The following is a 25,034-nucleotide window of genomic DNA, read 5'->3' as shown; positions in this document are numbered from 1 at the left end:
GAAGCAAGTTATTAAAGGAACAGCGCACGTTTTTGGAGACAAAGTGAGAGAGGCGAGATTAAGATGGTTTGGACATGTGCAGAGGAGGGACATGGGGTATATCGGTAGGAGAATGCTGAGGATAGAGCCACCAGGAAGGAGAAAAAGAGGGAGGCCAAGGAGGAGGTTCATAGGCATGGTGAGGGAAGACATACAGGTAGTTGGTTTGAAAGAGACAGATGTAAAGGACAGACTAATATGAAATGACAAGCTACAGTAGGACAGTGTATATCCTGAAAGGCTGTAGCATGTCAAAGCTTTCATTTGTTAGCCAAAGTATGTGTTCTGAACTCCTCATACACACACACACACACACACACACACACACACACACACACACACACACACACACACACACAAGGATGCACTGTAAAATATCTCCCCTTTTTTATTCTAAGTAGCAACAGCAGTTAGGTGAGGGTGAGAATGGGATATCATTGTACAAAACTAACTGCATTCCTTCACAAAGCATTTAATAGCAAGTAAAAGCACAGGAAATATGTACAGTACATTTGATAATGAAATATCAAGAACGGGCAAAACATGGAATGCTTTTTGTCACTCAGTAACAGTATTCTATTTTCCCCAGACATCTCTAATTTGGTTCGAACATGTCCCTTATACAGCAGAATAAAATGCTAGAAGTATAAACACCTCTGTCCTTCACTAGTTTGTACAGAAAAACACAAAAAAATGTGATAAAAATGTGCATAAAATACAATTAATTAACAAGCTAATAGTGAACAGTTCAGACAAAATCAGTTCTTGTTCCTGTCCAGTGTTTCTCCTCCTTCCTGGGTTGCCTCTGTCCCTGTCTAGCTGTCCTGAGAGCCGCTGCTCTTGTTCTTGTTGCGGCTCAAAGGGAAAGTGGACTTGCTCTGTGGTTGGGTCATCTTGCTGGCCAGGTGCACGAAGGGCTCAATGAGAGAACGCCTGTCGGTCACAGAAACCTCCCAGAGCCTGACTTTCTCCTGACGAGCCCACTGCTGAGCCGTCTCGCTGTCCACTTTCCTCTGCTCAGCCATGTCTAGCTTATTCCCCAAAACCACTATCGTCACCTGCATAAAGACAACAGAGACAATGTGGACATGAGGACCGAGAGGAAGGATATAGAAATCTTGTAAGGGATACAATAAATAGACTTTGGTTTTATACTGACAGTTTTATGGCCGTCTCATACATACACGGATTCATATTTGAAGCAAGCAAATAGCTAAAAACAAAGCATTAGAAGTGTTGCTTTTAATGCTGGGCCCTTGAGCAAGACCCGTAACCCTCATCTGCTCAGTTGGATGAATGAGGTCATTGTAAGTCACTCTGGATAAGGGTTTCTGCCAAATGAATGTAAATATAAATTTCCTGCTTTGGAGTACAGAGACTGTTAAATGTTTGGAAACACCTGGTCTTTTTTGAGGTACATGCATGATCCGAAAAAACAATGCAAAAGGTAAAAACGCAAGAATTGGACTGCAAATGAATGACTGGAAGAAAGTTCTGAAGAGCAGTGGTCCCCAACCTTTTTTTCGCCACGGACCGGATTAATGTCGGACAATCTTTTCACGGATCGGCCTTTAAGGTGTGGCGGATAAATACAACAAAATAAAATAATGCGAACGGCATAAGACTGGTATTTTCTACATATTATAATAATAAACATGAATCCACTGTGTTGTTTTTTGTTCATTTTGCTAGCTTGGGGGTTTCAATTTAGCGGTAATGTATTATGTGTTAGCGGCCGAAGCCCCTTTAAGAAGGTAGAGGATGGAGGAAAGACTGAGGCGTCTTCATATGCATCAAGAGTGAGTCATAGACAGATGTGGCGGAGAGAATCCGGTAATTTTTCAAAATAAAACATAGTTCAGAATCAGATAATAAATAGAACGGAACTAATGTAAATTATGTATTCTTTCTGTGCGGCCCAGTACCAATTGGCCCGGGGGTTGGGGACCACTGCTGTAGAAATTGGACATTTCTGGCTCTTCTGTAAGACAGAGAACCGGAGTGAAGATATTAGCAGACTGCCTCACCTCTACACTCAAACATGTAGGTGAAATTATAATGGGTCGGGGTTGTTTTGGCGCAGGAAATGTTGGAGACTTTTTCTGGGTGAAATCCCGAACCCACGGCAAGGCAAAGTATATCAGCTGCATGTTTGGAGTAACAAACAATCCAGATGTCAAGAGTGTGTAAAACTGTTATTCATGCTAAGGGAGGATTTATGGATGAAAATAAAATTTTACATGTGTACATTTCTATATTTGTTTGGTCAAAGTAAATACTGTTAAATGGTCTAGTTTGTTGCAATAGGAACATGTGTTTATCAAAAAACAATTATATAGACTAGGGCTTTATTTCAATTTCGAATGCAAGACTTTGCATAAGGAGGGATTTTGATGGAATTAAACACGATCATTTAACGTTCATGATTCAAAGATTCACACTCTGACCTCTTTCTTATCACGGCAGCGGTCGATCTCCTTCTTCAGAATCTCCATGCGCTTGAAGGACTCTTTGCTGTCGATGCTGTAGACGAGCACGAAGCCATCAGCGAAGCCAAAATAATGTCGTGGGAACTCGACGCCTTCACGCAAACCCCGCGTGTCGTAGAAACGCACCTGCTCCCTTGTACCTCGGTCTGTCTCCACCGAGCCGATATAGATGTCCTCCAACGTCTCCATGGGCTCAGAACCTACCACAAAAAAAAACATAAAAATTCATAAAAAAAAAACAAAAATCTCCTGAAACATTTGAAAGTGATCCTTCGGCTCACCAGCAACGTGATTCCCGTACAGTAACTGTTCAAGGACAGCTGTCTTTCCCACAGATGCCTGGCCACACACCACCACCTTACAGCTCTTTCCCATGATCACTCAAACGCTCGCTCACCTAATTTACACTGAAACAAAGAGGCACACAGCAGGAATTATACAGGATTATTTCCAAAATGTTATCTAGATTTCACCCCTGAATTAAATGTGATTTTTTGATTACATTTATGGGATTTGGCAGATGCCTTTATCCAGAGTAACTTACATTTATCTAATTTATACAACTGAGCAGCAATCAGGTTAAGGGCCTTGCTCAGGGGCCCAGAAGCTTGGTGTGGCTGGGATTTGAACTCATAGCCTTCAGATCCAAAGTCCAATGCCCTAACCACCTTCCCACGCTTTATTATTAAAGCGGCAATATATTATTTATATTTCGATATTTCAGAGCCCCTTGATGACTTTGGGATCAGGTTGTTTGTTGATGTTTTTTTTATTCGTGGTGTTAAAAAGAACAAATTTGCCTGGCCACATTGCAAGTCCAAAAAACACTTTTCAAAGTTACAAACCGCAATTCTTCTTTCTCTCTTCCTGTCGACCCCTAACTCTCCTCTATCCCTCTCGAGTTAATGTTCCTAAGGTACCAGTGACCAGCAATCATATCCCTTTCTTCTCCTCGTATCCACCATTTACATCCTGACGCCCTACTTCTAAATGGAGTTCTCTTCAAATAAGAGACCACTCTGTACAGCTGAGGATGGTTCTACATGAACAGCCTAAAAATCTATGAAGTTACTGAACAACTCAAGAACCATGAGGGTGGATTTGTTAGGATTTGGCTGAGGGGGTAATGCATTGGACATTGAAACCTCTGCAGGTTATGAGTTTAAATCCCAACCACAGCAAGCTGCTACATCTGGGTCTCTGAGCAAGGCTGTAGCTTAGCTGTATGAAAAATAAATGTAAAAATGTTAAAAGTCGCTCTAGACAAGGGCGTCTGCCAAATGCTAGTAATGGAAATGGATTTGGACTGTACATAATGAATGGACATTTGGTGCCACCCAGATGAGGATGAGGTTCCCTTTGAGTCTGATTCCTCTTAAGGTTTCTTCTTCATACTATCTCAGGGAGGTTTTTCTAACCACTGTCACCACTGGCTGAACTAAACTTGAAAATACATATTTTATAACCTATTTATCTTATTAACTGAATTGAACACCAGGTTTTATGTAGAAGGTTATGCATGCACTGAGAGCATTACTGTTTAAATATATGAGGCTAAAGCTAATGTGAAACCAGTCTGAGGTTTCTAAACGTGGTTCATGACACTTGTGTTTACAGCCAACGTTTCTATCCAGCACACACTGCGGGTTTCTGCTAAGCTGTTAGCTCGCACACATCTGCATAGAGATGTGACATGAACAGCTGTATGTATATAATAAACCTCGTATTATCTCGCTGCTCGTTTCACATCCAGTCACTTTTGGATTTATTAAAGAAAAACCAGAAAACACAAAATACCTACAGTGGAGAAGGTGTGAAAGGTGTGGAAGCTTCCTAGCTTTCCTCATCATCAGCACTTCCTGTTTACTCCAGCCGGGTTGCCAGGTCTTCTTTGAAATTCCTCACGATTGGAATCAAGGAATTCCTGACACGGCTCGATAGTAGTTAAACTACAATACATATGTTATAACACAATATACACGTTTCCTGAATTTCGCTATAACAACTGCCCAGAAAGTATAATGTACGATGATGATGTATGTATAATGTATATTGTAATACAAGTCTAGTTTATTTGCCTTGCTTATAAAATTAAACAACAGTCTTAAAAGCCATCATATTTGAAAATATCAAGAAAAGTGCTTTGGAACAAATTCTAATAACCAATTAATAAATTAAGAATTGGTTCCCCCCAAATACAAACCTGGCAACCCAGTAACTCTACCCACTCAGCTGCAGTACAAATAATGCTGATAAAGTAGTACATAGCGCCATCTGGTGCCAGCATCAGTAAATGTAATTACCAAGTCCAGTCAAGTAGGTTTTTAAAGTCATTCCAAACATATAGTACAGTATACATTGAAATAAAAATAATAAAAATAATAAAAATAAACAGATTTATTATTTTATATATATATATATATATATATATATATATATATATATATATATATATATATATATATATATATATATATATATATATATACATACATAAACTTTTTTACACCACTGTATATATATATATATATATATATATATATATATATATATATATATATATATATACACAGTGGTGTGAAAAAGTGTTTGCCCCCTTCCTGATTTCTTTTTTTGTTGCCATGTTTGTCACACTTTAATGTTTCAGATCATCCAACTAAATTAAATATTAGTAAAAGATAAGATAAGTAAACACAACACTCAATTATTATTGAGGGAAAACAAAATCCAAAACTAAATGGCCCTGTGTGAAAAAGTTTTTGCCCCCATGTTAAAACTGTGGTTTATCACACCTGAGTTTCATTTCTTTAGCCACACCCAGGCCTGATTACTGCCACACCTGTTCACAATCAGAAAAAGTAAATAAACACTGATTATCTCTTCATCATGGCACCTGTTAATGGGTAAGATATATATTACGCAGCAAATGAACATTTTGTCCTCAAAGTTGATGTGTTAGATCCAGGAAAAAAGGAACAGGGTCAAAATGTGATGGCTAGACGACTGGGTCAGTGCAGCTCCAAAACTGCAGCTCTTGTGAGATGTTCCTGGTCTGCAGTGATCAGTATCTATCAAAAGTGGTCCAAGGAAGGAACAGTGGTTAACTGGCCAAGGCTCATTGATGCACGTGGGGAGCGAAGGCTGGTCCGTGTGGTCCGATTTAGTCAAGTCTAGTCTTAGTCAAGTTTATTTGTATAGCGCTTTTCACAACAGACATTGTCTCAAAGCAGCTTTACAGAAATCAACAGTCAAGGTGAATGGTGTGTGTTTACCCCTGATGAGCAGCCGTGGCGACTGTGGCAAGGAAAAACTCCCTTAGATGTTATGAGGAAGAAACCTTGAGAGGAACCAGACTCAAAAGGGGAACCCATCCTCATTTGGGTGACATCAAGAGTTTGATCATAAATCTTTCAACAATACAGAACACTGGAGAGTGAGAACTAACATGTATAAGATTATAAGTAAATGTTCTTTCGAAATTTAAACAAGTAAATGTTCTTTCAGATTTAACAGACGAGCTTCTGCAGCTTAAATTGCTGAAGAAGTAAATGCTGTTAATGTGTGTGTGTGTGTGTGTGTGTGTGTGTGTGTGTGTGTGTGTGTGTGTGTGTGTGTGTGTGTGTGTGTGTGTGTATCAGTCTAGTCCCTTTGTGCAGGATTTAATAATTTAATGGTTTGCGGAAAGAAATTGTTACAGTCTGGACGCGAGGGCCCAAATTCTATGGGACCTTTTTCCAGATGGCAGGAGAGTGTGTGTGATTCGCAGATGCAGCATGTGGTGAAAATTTCCATGATAGAGGGAAGAGAAACCATGATGATCTTCTGAACCGTCCTCACTATACACTGTAGGGCCTTGCGATCTGAGAAGGTGCAGTTTCCAAACAAGGCATTGATGCAGCAGCTCAGGATGCACTTAATCGTCTGTCTTTCTTATGTTTAAGTTAAGTTATGATTGTAATGTCTTACAACAAGTAAACAACTTTTTACGAGAGACTTTATAAAGTTACAGCACAACACCTAGAATCTACTGAGCCCACAAAGAAAGTATACTGTAGATAATATTTAAAAAATGATATGTCTGGTTATTTGCTATACTGAACATCTGCATATAACTCACAGTGGCGGGCCGTGCATTTGGTACCTGGGCCTTCAGGGGGGACTTAGCCGACCTAATCCACCTCTTAATACCACCACTATCACGTCGCAATTATAGAAACTATCAATACCATACAAAAACGTGATACAACAACGAGTGGCATTAGAGAGAGAGAGAGAGAGAGAGAGAGAGAGAGAGAGAGAGAGAGAGAGAAAGGCATTTCATTTTAAAATAAATACCATTTTACTCAAGCAAGAAAAGACTCCAAAACTCCAAACCTCTACACTACAATGGCAACTGTGCCACCTACATCATCTGGTGCAGTTCAGAATCAATAATGGTCTAATAACATGACAAAAACATAAACATTTTAATAAAATACACCCTACTTACTAAGAGATTCAGACTCATAATTTGTACCGCTCCTCAGAGGCTGTAATCCAATGGTACCGCTCGTATTCACTGGTCTGGAAGGTGAAAACAAACTAGCTTTTCTTGAAAATGGATTTTTAAATATGTCGGAGACCAAATTAATTTTTTTTCCCTCTGTAGGCATAAAAAAAGTCTAACTCATATGTATTAATGTGTGACGAGATACACACCTGTTTTGTCAGTCGAACTTGGCTGTAACAGTTTCCCTCTGACCAACCAATCAGAGGATGGAAAAATGCTGACACTATTCTGGGACAGCTAGTTCCCCTGTGGGGCGAATTTGAAATCTGATTGGTTAAAAAAAACAGACTCATTGATAATATTTTCTATGGTAAAAAGGCCATTAGTACTGACTTTGAAGGCCCTGGGCAGATTAGATTGACATGGTAGCACATAAAGGCTGAAATCTGATTGGACAAAAAAAATCTAACATCCACATACACGTACTGGAAACAGTGCGGCCACAAGAAACACTATGAAATGAAAAGAATAAACTGTTGGGAATAAATTAATACAATTCCATGGAACAAATATTAGAATTTAGGTTGTATATGTAGGTCAGTGCTTCTTTTTAATGCATTTTATTCCAGGCATTACTGTTTTCCTGGGGATTTAAAATGAAGGCAAATTGTGAACAGGAAACAAATGTTAAATGGTTAATAAAAACTTTTTCGATTTGTTTTGATTGACCTTTCCTCATGATGTCCAGCTGTCCATCTTGAAAATGGCTTTGTGATTATATCTGAGACCAAACCAAAGTCTGCTCCTCTGTCAGCCATTGTGGAATGAAGAAGACAGCTATTTAACATACCATACGAATATATATTTGAGCTTGTGCACCACTTTGCTATAGATGCGGTTTGCAAGCTCTGACTAGTGCGCTTTCTAACCATCCAATCAAAGGATGTAAAAATGATACATGATGTTACTGTACACCTGCTAAGATGGCCGTGGAGTCGGCAACTTAAAATCTAACTCGAGCAACATGTACTTTACGCTGCAGGCGCCCGTGCTACAGATTCAGAAGACTTAAGGCAGATACCTTTGACCCCAGCAACATGTGATTTAATGGCTGAAATATGATTTTATAGTAACTCAGAAACAGAAACTCACTCCTGGATGCAGTGCAACCGAGAGAAGATATAATAATATAGAAAATAATAGACTATTAAGAATAATTTAATGCATTTTACTGGAAATAAATATATTAAAACAAAAGTCAGAGAAGGTCTTGCTGTCTCTGATGTCCTGCCACTGCTAAATACATTTCCATAGCCTCAATTTTGCATACCCTGCACTAATTGTACAATCAATATCTTTATTACTTTGTCTTTTTTCCTAGTTTTAATAGCATCATCATCACACACACCATGACAAATCCAGTGTACATGTGACCCATAATACTTGATTGTTATTGTGATTCACTGATATAGGGAATTATTGCCCTTTCCAACATGGCGGACACGTTGACGGGTCACAGATGCAAGACACCCACTTCTTCCACTTCCGGAGCTTGTATTCCGAGAAGGCGGAGCTTACGTGTAACTGGGGGCGTGGTCGAGCGACGTGCGTCAAAGCGCTCGCACGCCGTTCGTGGTGCTTGACAGCAAAATGGCGGCGGCTGCATACAACACGACTGCGGAGCCGGAGATGGACTCGCTCAGCGACGAAGAGCTGGAAAGGTATTATTTTTTTTTATTTATAAAGAAAGGGGATAAAGAAAACAAACACCTGCAACATGTGTATGATACGTGACATTGCAACAACAACAAAAAAGACACGCCATTAATTAAAACACACGTCCCAATGGACATTTCTGAGCTGCTGTTTTTGTTGGCCTAAAAGGCTAAACCGCGTATTAGCATGATTTATAGGGTCTTTATATAATCCATCTTTTTTTTATTCTGGTATCAAATATTACATAGTAATGATTTTAACTTGGTTTTCAGCGCAATCTGTTATTTTTTTCACTGCTAGCTAAAGCGATCTGAATTGGATTAGCCATGAGCACAGCCATGATGCTCCAATACGCTTTGTTAGACACTTTAAAACGATTTTCATTAATGGAGTGAGTTAATCGTGATATTTCAGATTAAATTCCTCCACGGTATGTTGATGTGAATCGTGTTAACACGTGCTAATCAGCATGCCGGGCTGCGCGTCTCCGTCCGCATTTAGCCCATCATTCACCGCGCAATATCACGTCTTTAAATAGTTCACACGCCTCCACTGTTCAGTTCGCTATAAAAAGAAGCGATGACCTTTTTAATTGGAGTCCCGTCTCTCTGGTTTTATCTTTCTTTTTTGCAAAAGTTTCGATTTGCTGTTTGCCGGTTATTTAATGTCGGCTGAATTTAAATAGCAACGGTAAAAAAAAAAGTGTGCACTAAATCTACAGTTAATATTTATTTGGGGGAAAAAAATTAATATTCTTCTTTGCGCGTGAAAAAAAAAAGAATATGACGTCATAACCCGGCGCCCCCTTTTTTTTGCTTGCGTCACTCGGGTGTCGGTGAGCGATCCCTTTAAGAGGAAGTGCACCTTTAAATAAGACACCGCTTATAAACTTCTGGAAGTTTCTGTCTTGCTACGTTTTCCCGAAGCAATCACACACACACACACCTTAACATGCCAATCCGTTTTGGGTGTGTAACCCTATGCACAGTAAGTGTGTGTGTGTGTGTGTGTGTGTGTGTGTGTGTGTGTGTGTGTGTGAGAGAGAGAGAGAGACTCAACTGGGATCAGTATTTAGGGCGAATTTCCATCCCCAAAATAAAAACCCAGGATATTTAGAGATTTTTATACCTGTCTCTTAGTGTTATTGTCTATAAAAAATGTAATTCAATTTAAACCCTCTTCTAGAAAAAAAAGTAAATGTTAATTGTCAATGCCCAGTGCTGTACCAGTCTTGTGCTCAGCCAATCAAATCCTCCATACCAGACATGCCAATGTCAAAAACCTTTTTCCGGCACGCAGAGCCGTTATGTCCAACCAGTGAAGTAATATTTCATTTCTGTTATAATTGATAAAGTTTGACACAGAGTTTCCACACTATTTTTATTTGACCCCATTTTTATCTACAGGCTGCTCAAACACTATACGTGTTTTGGAAATCCATATGTCTGAGCAACTAGTCTGTGTTCTGAAGATGAACTAAAGCGAACGCAGGCGTCTCGTCTCACCTTACACTACACCTCTCCAATTAGGGGTCCCCTCAGCGTCTCCATACCCCCGCATTAGTCTCCATACCCCCCTGTCCTCTACATCTGCCTCTCTCAAACCAACTACCTTACCACATCCATAAACCTCTCCTTGGTCTTCCTCTTTTCCTCCTTCCTGGCGGCTCCATCTTCAGCATTCTCCTACTGATATACCCCATGTCCAAACCATCTCAATCACACCTCTCTCACCCTGTCTGTAAAATGTCTTACATGCGCTGTCCCTCTAATAAACTACTTTCTAATCCTGACCATCGTCCTCACTGCCAACGAAAACCTCAACATCTTCAGATCTGCTACCTCCAGCTCCACTTCCTGTCTGCCAGAACCTAAACCCAAACTTTAATGAGCTGACAGTCTAGAAAAAATGCCACGCATCTCGTTTGGGCAAATGGACTGCTTTTACATACTGGTATTTTCTAAATGTATCTTATCCTCTCGGTCTTTTTCATTAAATGTTGCCTGTGCTTGGCTCTCTTCTTAGACGGTGTGTCATTTATTCCCCCTCTGTTTTTGACTCCACTGTTCTATACAGTGTACATGCCCCACCCTGGGAATATCTCTTTCTCTTTAGAGTATTAAGCACAGTACATTGGCAACAAATATGGTTGGGTTTTTTGTTGTTGGTTTTTTTTTTGTTTGTTTGTTTTCCTTCAAGAAATTCCCAAGAAAGTCTATTTTTTGGTTATGTGATGGGTGTTTCGAGGGGCTGCTCAGTGCTGGAATGGGTCGGACTGATTGAGTGCTACAGTAGGTGCGTTTGCATGGAGCATTGTAATCGGTTTAAAAGTCCAATCCGAATAAAAATGCTCAATATAAACACCCCAATCGGAATAAAAATGCCCGAACTGAATGAAATTGTAAGCGGGATGGGATTAAACCTTTTTCAATAAACCGAACAAGATCAAACAAATTCTTTCACGTTAACGTGTTAAACCGCCGTTGATCAGACGCATTTATTTGAGACAAAATGCGCTTCCTCAAATCTCTGTACGGTTCCGGGCGTCTCTTCTTCACCTGCCGTATCAGATCTCGTTTCAACCCATTCAGCACTCGATTTGCCACAAACTTCCGGGTTCGTATAAAACATCCGCAACGTGCATTATTAGGGGAATAGGATTTCTGATGACCTCTTCATTTCGAACCATAAATCCCTCGACCAGTCCACACAAACGTGTAAATGACCGGCGACTTTTGGGGAAAGTTTATTTTTCATTCCAGGTCACTAAATTCCATCAATACAACCCACCAGTTCTCACTACGGACCTTCATCCACACGCTTCTGCTTTTCAAAGGCGGGAGGGGTAGTATTGATACGCTCCTGAGAGAGGCACAACCACAAAAAAGCTTATCTTCCGGTGTCCATCTTTTCCTTTTACATTCCAGCAGCCTACGAACTCACACTATACTATTAAAAAATTGTGCGCATAAGAAATAATGGATTTCCATGTTAATGGGAATAAGAGGCTGCTGGTACGCACAAATTGCTAGAAATTAAAGTAATTGAAGAAAACATGGAATAAATTGCCTTTGTTGGCAGATAGCTGTGTTTATAAGAGGAATAAAACAATATAATCGGGGGAAAAATGTAACCACTTCACAGTAAAGGTAACTCAGCCTTGCTCTGGGTCACATCACACTAGAGCTGTAGCGATTCTACAAATAACTTAGTCTATTTATCAAAACACAGAGCACTGTGTTTCCCACGGACTATTATTACTGACGCACCACCCGCTAAACTCTGGAGAGCTCTGGACACAGAACAGTGAGGGGTGAGAAGGTTCAGCCCAAAAAACGGCAGAAAGTTTAGGATAATTTTAAACCAAAACGTAAAGAAACTACTGTACAGTGAACCACAATAATGTAAGAAATCGTAAAAAAAAATAATTTTATAATTCAGAGGTGGTTTCCGGCATTTTGTTTGGCGCCAAAGAAAAACCGAAACACTTATTTAATCGTATCATGATACTTGAAGGTATGTCTATATTACTCAATTCTGTATAAACCCTTCCTTTCAGTTTCAGCAAGTGTTTGTGTATAATGTATTCTAAAATATCATCTGCAGTATCTCTAAACTTGTCATATCCTCCGGTTCTTTTCACAAGTACACAGGATGTAATATCTACCGTCGACTTCAAGAGTGAGTGACCTATATGCATTTACTTTCCCGCAGTGCAGTTCTCTTTTCAATCCCCCCCCCCTTTTTTTTTCCCCCCAGAGTCACTCTCTTCTAAAGCACTTGAACCTGGCCCAGGTGTACGTACACCTTTACTTCCTATCGTAGTCTAAAGCTAAATGTTGTTAATTGGGTTAATGTCGGCTGGGGATTTTTTTGCCATGCTTTCCTGCAACCGTGTTGATGATCAGAACAGTGTGCTGTGGTGAAAAAGGACCGTAGCAGGGACATTGCTGCTATTTTATTAAGAATAAGAGAAAATTCCAGAGATAAACTGTTCCCAGGCTTCGTGTCAGTTTGATGTATAGCAGGCTCTTAGTCCGGATCGGATCAGGAGCTTTCCGATTCAGCGTGAGGTAGCCCCAAACACAAGGTGATTTTTGGGTTCTTTATTGTTCTTCAGGTAAATCCGTCCAGGATTCTTCTCCGAGACGTTACAGAAACGATCAGATTACAAAAGGTACCATAAACATATGGAAAGGAATAATGATCCTTGAACAAGAATGATGTCATTGTATTTATTGGCTATTTAAAAATGTAAAAATGGAGAGGAAATGCTTTATGCAGCAGTTTGAGTTTACAAAAAATCTGTAAACGGTTACTTTTCATACCCGACGCATCGCGTTTTGTTAAAAATAAGCGTCCTCTGTGTTCTGAAAGCCTGATTTAGTTTTTCGAACCTCAGTCCAAACGCAGGAAAAGTCTTTTGTTTAAGCATCATGTCTTGCATTCGCATGCTTCTTTTCAAATCTGTTTATGGCATCCCCTGAGGTATCAATGCATGATGAGACTGACTTTATGCAATTTTGAGTTGGACGGCTGAAGAGGTACATCTTTACCCCGTGTTCAGTATCGACACCGTATGTGTTCACCTCACACGTAGTGGTGTTTTTAAGATCCTAATCTTCACATGAACTAGGAGACCCAGACCTGTTCCAGCATGATGATTCCCCTGTACACAAAGCCAGCTGCATGAAGATATGGTTTGGAGTAAAAGATAATGAGTGGCTTCCTTTAGAGTTCAGCGTGTTGGGATACTTGGTTTTTAAGATTGTTAGCTCGCTGACAACCAACGGCAAATCTTTTGTGTAATTTATATATAGAGGACGTGATTAGAAGATCCCTAAATTAATTTTCTGTACAGTACGTGAAGTTGTGTTTGGCCAGGGTCACCAGACTAAATTCTGGAGCCTAACGCTAAATCGCTGCATCATGAGTAAATACATTTTTCATGACATTTTTTAAGACAGATTTTTTTGCTGTTTGGGCCTCAAGTTCCTGGTTCTCTTGAAGACAATGGATTTATATATATTATTTTCACTACATAGTAACTCGCCACATCAAATTACTTTCTGTTTCAAAGGGTTCTTGGTTGCTATTTAAAAAAAAAATCATTCAGGTTTTCATGGGACTGCGGCATTGTGTGAGCGCTTGTGTGGAAAAAGTCGCGTCTCATGCGACCTGAGCAGCTAAAAACAGTGCTTTTGGATACATGATTGTACAGAAATACCTGCAAACAATGAGGCAAGAGAACAGCTCACTGTTTGCAGGTATTCCTGTACAATGTGTCACGTATACAAAAAACACTTCTGTTCACACTGCTTGTTTGTTGGTATCAGTCAAGTCAAGAAGCTTTTGTCATTTCTACCATATATAGCTGACGCAGTACACGGCGAAATGAGACAACGCTCCTCCAGAAACCCTGGTTCTACATTAAACAAACACAGAGCAACATCACACTACATAAAACTACACAACAGAACACAAAGCAAGGCCTAAAGTGTCCTTGCCACATAAAGTGCAAACAGTGCAGACAAAAAAAACAGTGCAGACAGACAACACAAAATAGCGCCGACCAGTAAACCTATTGTATACTATGATTATACAGTAATGTGCAAAAGACTATATACGAGTGTATTTATAAACATACCGAATGTAGTCCAAAAACAACAGTAGCAGCAGTTGAGAGGTGCATAAAACGGCATGTAAACATGGTATAATATGATTAAATATAGCCAACCCCCGATAATTTGCGTGATGAGTGTGTTGAGCTCGGGTTGTACAGTTCAGTAACACAAAGTGGTGTGTGTGTGTGCGCTATGTAGAGTTCAGTTCTGTGTGATGAGGAGCCTGATGGTGGGGGGGGCTTTTGCACAGTCTGGATGTGACTGCCCGAATGCTTTATAACCTCCTTCCTGATAATAGATAATAAACGAAAGCAATAAAAAACGCAGGAAATGTGGCGCTTACTGTTTAGCACACTTACATGCTCAAAGGTGGCAAAGAATTGCCTGATCAATCCATGCTTATAAGGAATTCCCCATGAAGTAGGAACATGATTGTTTGAGCCACGCCATGAAAGCGACCAGTATCGGTCTCTAGTGCAGACTTCGGTAGTTAAAAATGGCACTTTTGTCGTGACGCATCCAGTGCCTCCTTAATCAATTCTGGTTTGCTTATTATTATTGGATGTTTTGTATTAATGATTCTGTCCCGGTTATGTAAATCCGACCCCACCTGTAATAGTGCCATTTTGTTCATACGAATGCGAACCAGAGTCGCTCTGCCGTTTCTCATAGTTCGATCCTGCTCTTGTAGTAGTGTTTGTAGTTTCTCACGTCTGAGTGGATAGATGTGTTATTCTAAAATGTGTCTGATGATCTTTGGTCCATCTTTTATTCCAGGAGACCTAAACCTGTGCACTGAACCAGATCCATAAAGATACGCTTTACATGGGTTAGAGTGAGACCTCCTGCTATAGAGTTCTGACCTCAAATATACTGAACGCCATATTGAGCACAAATCTCCATAAGCATCCAAAGTCTAGTAGAAAATCTTCCCAAAAGAGTGGAGTTTATTATAAACGCTAATGGGGACTAAATGTGGAATTGGCAGTTTGTTGTAAAAAAGCGCATACAAATCTTAAAGTTGTATAGTTGTGGATGTATATTGTAAATCTTGTTTGGCATGTTTGATCTTTCCTGCCAGGTGACTAATAAAGCTGCCAAATGCTTTTAAACGTTATTTTAAACAAATATTTAAATGAAACAATATTTGAATATTTGGGTTGCACAGTCTGTCACGTATACAGACGGTCCCCAAGTTACGATGATAATGGCGATAAGTGAAAATTGTAAAAAAAAATTGTTACATTTTACGCAACACCCAGCAAAGCATTTCATTGGCCTGGTCATAATACTTTAAAAAAAAATTATTTATATAATTAAAAAAAATATACTGTACCATATAAGCATATGGAGAAAATTGTATGTATTTGTTTAACATGATCCACATACATCACATAGTTATATAAATGATTTAGCTTATGGCAGCTCTTTGGAGCAAGGAATAGACTTCGGGCTGTAAAAAACACCCTCGCTATGATTAGCAAAGCGCCATTATAGAGCAAACCATAACCACCTCCACTTGCCTTATTTATAACTTAATTGTGATTATTGGGGAAAAGTAAATGTTGTAGCCGTTGAGTTATACTAGTTTCATAGTTGTACCGAATCTTATTTGAAGTGACCTGGAAATATTGACATCATTTTGAACACCAAGTTAAAGACCAAACGAAACATTATGAATGCTGTGAACACGTCATAAACTAGTGAAATCCTTATATGACTCCAAATACAGAATTTGTTAAGTGCGATGTTTAATCAATATTCAGGAACTATTTATTTTCAGGGTTCTTTTTTCTAAATATTTGTTACTGCAAAGTGTCTCCCCAGAACACTTTATATACAAAATACATGGCTATTGCTAATAAACTTTAATGTCTAAGTGGTGACACTGTGGTTACTCGTTGAGCAAATGGGTGATCGACATCGTGGGTATTCTGTTAATGTTTGTGATGCAGTTGCCATGTTCGAACAGCAGAGGTTGCAATCTGTGCAACTCGGATCAGAATAGAATGCGAGGATGCTAGTCAGCGATCAAAGTTTTTGTCTGCAATGACCAACAAGCATCATGTGTTAAAAAGAGATTGTTTATAGTGATTAGAGCTCTGCAGTAGCTTTCAATCCACACCACAGGCCAAAGAAAATGGCCCTTTTAGCCATCTTTGGAGCTCTATTTCTGCTACATTTATTTAGTTGTTTTGTTTTTGGGCAATTTATTTATTTTTGTTAGTAATTGTTTTTTAGTTATTTAATTTGTTTAAAGCCAGTATCTTAAATTGAATTGTAAAATACTTGAATCATTGTTTTGTATTGAGCTTTGTCCTTGAAAGGTGTGTGTGTGTGTGTGTGTGTGTGTGTGTGTGTGTGTGTGTGTGTGTGTGTGTGTGTGTGTGTGTGTGTGTGTGTGTGTGTGTGTGTGTGTGTGTGTGTGTGTGTGTGTGTGTGTTGTCTTCCCAGGGAAGCTGAAGGTTGCAAAGAGCAGGGAAATGCTTATTATGTTAAAAAGGACTACGCTGAAGCGTTCAACTACTACACCAAGGCTATTGGTAATTGTCTGTGCATGCTGATTTTACTTGTACCACATGTTTTGTTTATGATTTTGAAACGATGACAGCAGGTTAACTATTTTTTTTTTTTTATCATTTTTCTTTATAATTTATTTCCTCGTTGAATTTCCTGGAGCTTACTTTTTGCTTTGATTTGAACAGATTTGTGCCCAAAGAATGCCAGTTACTATGGCAACCGCGCAGCTACACTGATGATGCTAAGCCGCTACAGGGAAGCTCTGGAGGACTCCCAGCAAGCTGTGCGACTAGACGACACCTTCATGAAGGTAAGGGGTCACCTAGTGGACTGAAATATTCTAAGAACGTCCACAAAGAAAGTGCACCCGCCGTGGTAATAACCAGACTAGCTGTGGTACTTTTGTGTTTCAAAAGCCCTCTGATTAAACCAACAGTAATCTGGATCAGTACACAGTGATTCACACTAATTGTTTGTTCTGAGGCTCTTGGAGGATCTTGATGGTGGGAAAAGTTAACCTAGATCAATTTTCTGCTACTGTGGGTTTTTGAGCAAAGGGCCACATTTGCATTACCTTTTCTAGGTTTTGGATATCTGGTCTTTGTCTCATCTGAGACTAGAAATAATATTTATCTTCTCTTCATTACACAAAGTCTGACCGGAAAAATGTTGTCTTGGCTTTTGGTGGCTTGCTTTCATTTTCCACGATCTTGACCTGACCCCAGTCCACTAAAGACTCTTAATTATTTATATTTGATGAATTGATTTAATCTGACTTAGGGAAAACAAAAAGAAACCCTGTGTGTGTATGTGTGTGTATATATATATATATATATATATATATATATATATATATATATATATATATATGCATGCATGCATGCATATATATATATATATATATATATATATGCATGCATGCATGCATGCTGGATCTTTCAGGGAACAAGTGTGTTCTTGTTAGACAGACATGAGTTATTTGTGAATTATAGTCAGCCATCACTGTGTTGTAGACAGAGCCAAAAAAACTTGGCAATTGTGCAACCAAACTTGCAATGTGATCAGTCAGATATTTTCACTGTCTATCTTTCTCAGCACTGCAATGTAACTAGAGGTAACATTAATCAATGGTATCTGATTTCACGATCCAGGTGTGCTTTAACAGCTGGCTAAATGCCAAGTCAAAACTCGAGCAAATTGTCTCCTCTTTAAAATCTAAATATTGAAACAAATCTTGGTGTAAATAATTTGATTTTGTATTTTTTGTCGTTTGTTTTATACATTGCTTTTGTTTTATTTACCCTTTGGATGTGTTTTTTTATTTTTTACACATTGATAAATTGCTGACTAGTGGTTTTAACAGGCTGTATGTGGGTGAGGGGTAAACACCCCCTTCTGTCGGTCTGTCTTTGACCTTACCGTTGTGTGGTGCCACCAGAGATCTGAATTAATTCCCTGATCATCCCATGGATGATGTAATGGAAAGATTTTAGTTAATGCCTACATCTGTGTTTGCTCACACATTTATTCTCTCCCCGCATCAGGGTCACTTACGGGAGGGCAAGTGCCACCTGTTACTCGGTAATGCAATGGCTGCCAGTCGATGCTTCCAGAAGGTTCTGGAGCTGGAATCTGACAACAGTCAAGCACAGCAAGAGGTAAGGCATGCAGTCACAGCAGGTTTTTATTTCTTCTTGGTGGATTAAAATGTCAGATTCTTGGTGCTCATTGAGTAAATGTTTCTTCGAAAATCCTAAAATGGCACCGCTGGCTCTCTAGCTAGATTTTATGTAAATTTCAACATGTCCTAAACAGTTGCTGCTTTATTAGCAGTTTATTTTACTGCAGCCTGCAATTTAGTTTTAATTCATTTCACAATATAGAGGCTTTCTAAATGGCAGGTTCCAGTGTTTACCCCAACCGTAAAGATTTGTTGTTGGAACCGATATCGAAGGACTATGACCCGCAGAGTTTTATGTACGTCAACAACGTGTACGGTTTTGTGTTCCAGCTAAAGAATGCAGAGTCAATTTTGGAATACGAGCGCATGGCTGAGATCGGATTTGACAAACGAGACTTCAGGATGGTCAGTGAGATTCCCGGCGACGAATATAAAATAAACTGAGCGATTATAAAGATGCTTTTAGAGCGATGCAGTTACTGCAGAGAGAGACTAACTGTTCCGCGATGCGTGTCTGTGTGTAGGTGGTGTTCTGTATGGATCGAGCGCTGGAGTCGGCCTCTGCGTGTCACAGATTTAAGGTGCTGAAGGCGGAATGCCTGGCACTGCTCGGCCGCTACCCAGAAGCTCAGTCTGTTGCCAGGTAACCATATAATAATGATGAATACATAAATAAAGCCAGAGAAAAGACTGTATGATTTACTGCTATGAAACATTTCATTTACATCATGAAAAAAATAAAGTGAACGCCCTGGTTTTCTGCTTACCTCTGCCTTGCAGTGATATCTTACGGATGGACTCTACTAACGGCGATGCCCTGTATGTAAGGGGTTTGTGTTTATATTATGAAGACTGTATCGACAAGGCCGTGCAGTTCTTCGTTCAGGCACTGCGCATGGCACCAGATCATGAGAAGGCTCGTCTGGCCTGCAGAGTGAGTCAGAGTTAATGCCTCTAATCAACTGTGCACATAGTGTTTTATTACATTGAACACAGTGAGTTCTTAATAAACTGAAAAGGATCTGTTGGAGCCATTCAAATCTGACATTGGCCTGACTCTGACAAAAGTATTGGGACAACTAATTTTCCCAGCCATGTGTGGTTCTTTCACAAACTGTTATCCCAAAGCTGAATGCACACAGTTGTAGGCACAGATTTATTTGGATGCAGTAGCATGAGATTTTCCCTTCATTTAAACTAGGAGACCCAAACCTGTTCCAGCATGACAATACCCCTGTGCACAAAGCAAGCTCAATGAATATATAAAGCTCTGACCTCAACCCTATTTAACACCTTTGGGGTGAATTAGAATGCTGACTGCACCCCAGGCCTCCTCACCTCACCTACATCAGTACCGACTTAACTAACGTGGGTGAATGAGCACAAATCTTCACAAGCACATTCCAAAATCTAGTGGAAAATCTTTCTAGAAGAGTAAAAGGAATTATAAGAGTAAATTGAGACTAAATGTGGAGAGCAATGCTCAAAAAGCACAACATAGTTATGACCGGGTGACACAGTGTACGTGTTCCTGTAGCATCCTATACTGAGCTATTTATTTAATAAAGAAATATGACAGCAGGCACATGGCCCAATGCTTCCTTATTTCTAAATGGCTGTAATTTCCAGATCTTGTTTGACTCAAGTTCTCTGCTTTTTAGTTTGCGTGCACTGTATATATGTTTCAGATCCAGTCCTGATGATTTTCCAGGAATTGTCCATTTCTATCACATTTTTTGTCCTTTGCTTTGTCAGCTCTATGAGAGATCCCCCCCTCCCCCCCAACAGTCAACTAGACTTAGACTTATAGACCCACACCCCCCAATTACTAAACCTGCATTTTTGTTTTTCTGCCTCTGCAGAATGCCAAAGCCCTGAAGGCGAAGAAAGAAGAAGGAAACCAGGCGTTCAAAGAGGGCAATTTTGAAGATGCTTATACTCTCTACTCAGAGGCCCTGACCATTGATCCCAACAACATCAAAACCAATGCCAAGCTTTACTGCAACCGAGCCACCGTTGGCTCCAAGGTGAGACTTTATACATCTTCAATAATAATGGAGTTGCAGCAACACCTCTTCCTTTCAATTTAGCCAGAAGTGTTTGCATAATGAATGTTTGGCATTCAGTAAGACACATGCATGTTTCTTAAATACTGCATTCCAGCATATATATATATATATATATATATATATATATATATATATATATATAATAATAATGCTTTTAGTATTTGTTACAAAACATTATGCTGACAATGTATTTTTCCTTAATCTTTGTATCTAAACTAGTGTGTTAATCATGATAATGTTTTGTGTTTGTGCAGATATTTACTTATTACATATATAAACATGTATTTCTCAAATTGTGTCTTAGTTAAAGAAACTGGAGCAGGCCATAGAAGACTGCACAAAAGCCATTAAACTGGATGAATCCTATATTAAAGCATACTTACGAAGAGCCCAATGGTATGGTGTGGTGTGTGTGTGTGTGTGTGTGTGTCTCTGTCTGTCCGTCTGTGTGTTTTATGCAAATGTTTGCACTCATGACTGCATTTGTCTCCTGCAGTTATATGGACACAGAGCAGTACGAAGAAGCTGTGAGGGACTACGAGAAGGTCTATCAGACAGAGAAAACTAAAGGTATGTGTGCTCATCACCTTTTCAGTGCTGAGAATAAAGGTGGGCTCAACCAAAATCACTTGTTGCACCTTTAAGGCCTGGAGCTAATATGCCATTTATTGCTGCTTTACAACAGTGTGTCCTTTCCCTTAGAACATAAGACTTTATTGAAGAACGCTCAGCTGGAGTTGAAGAAGAGTAAACGGAAAGATTACTATAAAGTTCTAGGAGTGGATAAAAATGCTACAGAAGACGAGATCAAGAAAGCTTATCGCAAACGAGCCCTTATGCACCATCCAGGTACAGTACTAGATATTCATACACTTTATTATTATATTAGCTGTTTAGTATAACCTGTGGGCTAAATAGTAATGTTATGTTTAGAAATAAATGATAGGAATTTCCCCACTGTTGGATGAATTAAGATGTATCTCATCTATAGTTACTATAGGACTTATTTTTTCAAAACATCTCTGTCTGGCGCAGATCGACACAGTGGTGCGAGTGCAGAGATACAGAAAGAGGAGGAAAAGAAATTTAAAGAAGTGGGTGAGGCCTTCACTGTGCTCTCGGATCCCAAAAAGAAATCTCGTTACGATAGCGGCCACGATCTGGAGGATGACGACATGAACATGGGTCTGTATCTCTCTCAACAAATACAAAAGCTGTATTCACTTAGTTATACATTTTTAATGGTATATGATGCCAGCAAATCAATTAAATCTATAAATAACCTTTTTTTTCCATTCTTCTTCTAGTGGTAACTGATGGTCAGTTAGATTAGTCGTTTTAAATTATCAGCATTACATTAAATAATTGTATTTTTTTTTTGCATATGCAAACTGTAATTTGTTAAATGTCTGTGCGAGTATGCTGCAAGCATACTTTTCCAACGCGGGTAAATAAACTGAACCGTGAAAGCTTTAATTAGATTTACATTTAAAACAGTCTTGTGTTCTATATGCATAACTGCTTTTCAATTAAAAATGTCAGTCGAAAATTTTTATTAAAAAAATTTAATTATTCTTTCTTCAGATTTCGATGCCAATAATATTTTCAAAGCATTCTTTGGTGGCCCTAGTGGTTTCAGTTTTGAAGGTGAGGCATGCAACAAAGAACTGTATTCAGTTTGAGAATTTGCTCCTATTACAGTCAATTAGGCATTATTATATATTCCTTATGCAACTTTTTACATATTCGCTCCGATTACAGTCATAATTAGGCATGATGATAAATGATTTAAAGATGTGAATCTTGACACGTCTCTCTCTGATTTTTTTTTTCTTTGTCCCATAGCATCTGGACCTGGAAATTTCTTTTTCCAGTTTGGCTAATTGTCCATTCTCCCGCATGTATGCAGCAGCCCCATACGGCCTCCAGAATCAACTCCAACATAGACTCACTAGTCTCTCTCACACACACACACACACACACACACACACACACACTCGCGCACACACACACACACACACACACCTCTGTACAACAGCGTGTTGTACTGCAGTGTGCCAGGTCTAGGACCCGCATATGGTCATTCTACAAAATGGTTTTAAACACCGTGACAAGTCCAGCAGTCCTTTCGGACTATACCTTTGACTGCAATTGTTTTTCCCTCCTGGGTGGCATCATGAACAGCTGCACATATGTTTCAACATTGTTTTTTTTTTTTGTTTTTTTTTTTTTTTTTTTTTTTTTTTCTTTCTTTAAATTAAAAATAATCCTAGTTAATTAACCACTCTGGCGTAATGGCTTTTCCCGGTTTTGTTTGGTCGTGGAATCAAGATTGGGTTCTCCCAATGTAGAAGGTGCTACATTTTGACTGAAATCATCATTTGCAGCTTTCGTTGTACCAATCCAGGATCTGTTTTTGCTCCACACTTTGCTGATTTCAGTGCCAGTTATTGTCAAGGTTTGTGCTTTTGACCTTGTGATGCCGGTAGGAAGGGATGTATTATACGTACCTCATCTCCAAATGTACAAAAATGTTCCCAGTCATTGCAGTTCGCTCATTTTTTTATTCTCGTTTGCTGATTTATTCTATGCCAAATTTTAATGCTAATCGAGTTTTGCATTCTGCGACTAGGATTAAGTCCCAGCTTGTTGAACCACTGCATACACAAGTGTGAAGATTATGATTAAAAATCTGGTGTTCCAGTTCCCTCTGGTGGTTCCCTCCAAACATACAAGCGCTACAAATTCACCATCGCCATTCAACCATTGCTGCATTGTACATTTTAATGGAATGTAAAGTGTTTCTCTTCGTGTTGATAGTTGATGACTGTTTAATTTTTTTAACTATAAAATGTATTCTGGGTTTTTTTTTTTTTTTTGATAATCAATATTTATTGTAAATTCTCAAGCCAGGCATGAGCCTTTTGAGATGTTTTGTGAATGTTCATTAGCTACGCTACACGAGGATCTTAGACGGTGATCTTTGAGGCACTAACTGAATTTGCTGAGCCTGATTGGAGAGCACAGCTGTTTGTTTATCTGTGTAGAGTTGCTGGAGGACCTGAGTGTAAATCCCTACACTGCTACTAAGATGTTCTGGGATGGGGTTCTTCGTTTCTTGTTTTGGAGAACCAAGTTCCAGCCCAGGTTCCTCTGCTTCGTACACATGGTTCAATGTACACCCCGTTTATACATGTTTAACAGCAAGGTGGACAGTGACCAAACTGTGCTAGGCTTTCGATTTGGAGAACCCAGTTCTAAGCTCACTGGTTTGGATGTTGTCTGTATTGATTTTGGAAACTGGAACTCTGGATGTTTAAATGTCTCACCTGCATGCATGCTTACTTGAATTTTATTCCACGATTAAGTAGCTATACAAGGCAGATTCCCGGGTGTAACCTTCATTGTCTTATCAGAAATTGATTTGGGTTCTGGGAAAAAAAAAAACGGCTTTTGTTCTCCAACAACTTGAATTACACGTTAAAATGACTCATGTTGCCTGTGCTAAGATCCTCATGGTGCAGTCAGAAGAGAAACATTCACATTGCTCTGGCTAATGCTAAAGGAACAGTCTTGACTATGGACCGTTTTTAAGACAAAAAAAAGAAATAACCATGTAAATAAACTTAGCCTGTTTTCTGTTTCTCCCCATGTATCTGACTCTTGGGATTTATTTAAAGTAGTTATTTTATTTTATGCTAGGGGATTTGGATGAGTAAATGTACAGTACTGTGCAGATGTTTTAGGCACTTGTGGGGGAACAGTGCTTTCAGAAATAGAAGAATTGAGTGCTTTGAAGCAAAATATTTAACAAAATGGAAAGAATATGAACAGAAATCAAATCAATATTTCAAGTGATATTAATTCTTCTAGGTACACTCGCATTTCTAGCAATAGAAGCAGGACCTTGACGCGTAGGAGAACCTTTTGGAGAACTAACCACAACAACTGTGAATGTAGTAGGCTGCCTCAAAGTCTTCTGTCTCTCCAAGTGAGCCCAGACAGACTTCATGCTGAGATCAGGGGATGGTGGGGGCCAATCAGATGCCTCACTGATGATAATGCAAAATTGATAAGTATTTGCCTGTTGTTGTGTGGGTGTTTTTTTTTTTTTGTTGTTTGTTTGTTTTTTGGTAAGTGTTTGTATACAGGGTTTGTTTGTTTATATATTCAGGGTTGGCATTGACTATACCATTAATTCTGACCAAATATCCAAATCCATTTTCAGAAATCCTTCCTCATGCTTAAATGTTGCCTGTAGACACTCATTGTGTTGCTCTCCAGCCTTTTGGCAAACATCTACTACAGCCAAATATTTCGACTTTTAGCACCTTTTTGCACACCGGTTCCTTTTTTTTTTTCAGGAATAGTTGGGTCAGTTGACATTGTTTCCACTACAGGGGTATG

The 25,034-nt window shown here is 39.2% G+C and overlaps 2 protein-coding genes across 3 annotated transcripts; one reads left to right on the top strand and one right to left on the bottom strand.

The window, feature by feature from the left end:
* Window positions 1-404: 404 nt before the first annotated feature.
* nkiras2 (NFKB inhibitor interacting Ras-like 2) lies at window positions 405-4,470 on the bottom strand. Of its 2 annotated transcripts, none has more exons than XM_083567148.1 (4): window positions 4,330-4,470; window positions 2,810-2,935; window positions 2,487-2,728; window positions 405-1,097 (listed from the first exon to the last, which is right to left on the bottom strand). In XM_083567148.1, the coding sequence occupies exons 2-4, from the start codon at window positions 2,901-2,903 to the stop codon at window positions 855-857; spliced, it is 579 nt and encodes a 192-aa protein (XP_083423274.1). In that variant the 5' UTR covers window positions 2,904-2,935; window positions 4,330-4,470; the 3' UTR covers window positions 405-854. The 2 variants fall into 2 exon arrangements, with proteins under 2 accessions (XP_083423274.1, XP_083423275.1); XM_083567149.1 differs by having other exon boundaries at window positions 4,326-4,439.
* A 4,114-nt stretch (window positions 4,471-8,584) lies between these two features.
* Window positions 8,585-24,280, top strand: dnajc7 (DnaJ (Hsp40) homolog, subfamily C, member 7). The gene is made up of 14 exons (XM_083567384.1): window positions 8,585-8,738; window positions 16,812-16,900; window positions 17,063-17,187; window positions 18,422-18,535; window positions 18,889-18,963; window positions 19,083-19,201; window positions 19,339-19,492; window positions 20,421-20,585; window positions 20,932-21,023; window positions 21,124-21,197; window positions 21,330-21,476; window positions 21,663-21,812; window positions 22,212-22,274; window positions 22,473-24,280. The coding sequence occupies exons 1-14, from the start codon at window positions 8,668-8,670 to the stop codon at window positions 22,508-22,510; spliced, it is 1,476 nt and encodes a 491-aa protein (XP_083423510.1). The 5' UTR covers window positions 8,585-8,667; the 3' UTR covers window positions 22,511-24,280.
* The last annotated feature ends 754 nt before the right edge of the window (window positions 24,281-25,034 follow it).

Source organism: Silurus aristotelis, assembly GCF_946808225.1.
Source record: "Silurus aristotelis genome assembly, chromosome: 17".
NCBI classification, from domain to species: Eukaryota; Metazoa; Chordata; class Actinopteri; order Siluriformes; family Siluridae; genus Silurus; species Silurus aristotelis.
The sequence above is the reverse complement of the archived record's forward strand: the minus strand, read 5'-3'. Positions and strand labels throughout refer to the sequence as shown.

What these genes read in the sequence shown, in the direction of transcription:
- nkiras2 (XM_083567148.1), bottom strand. Translation starts at nt 2,903, where the DNA reads ATGGGAAAGAGCTGTAAGGTGGTGGTGTGTGGCCAGGCATCTGTGGGA. An exon ending in GTACGGGAATCACGTTGCTG is followed by an intron (nt 2,729 to 2,809) that starts GTGAGCCGAAGG and finishes TTTTTGTGGTAG; the next exon opens with GTTCTGAGCCCATGGAGACG. An exon ending in GCTGCCGTGATAAGAAAGAG is followed by an intron (nt 1,098 to 2,486) that starts GTCAGAGTGTGA and finishes GTCTTTATGCAG; the next exon opens with GTGACGATAGTGGTTTTGGG.
- dnajc7 (XM_083567384.1), top strand. Translation starts at nt 8,668, where the DNA reads ATGGCGGCGGCTGCATACAACACGACTGCGGAGCCGGAGATGGACTCG. An exon ending in GAAGCTCAGTCTGTTGCCAG is followed by an intron (nt 19,202 to 19,338) that starts GTAACCATATAA and finishes TCTGCCTTGCAG; the next exon opens with TGATATCTTACGGATGGACT. An exon ending in TACTTACGAAGAGCCCAATG is followed by an intron (nt 21,024 to 21,123) that starts GTATGGTGTGGT and finishes TGTCTCCTGCAG; the next exon opens with TTATATGGACACAGAGCAGT.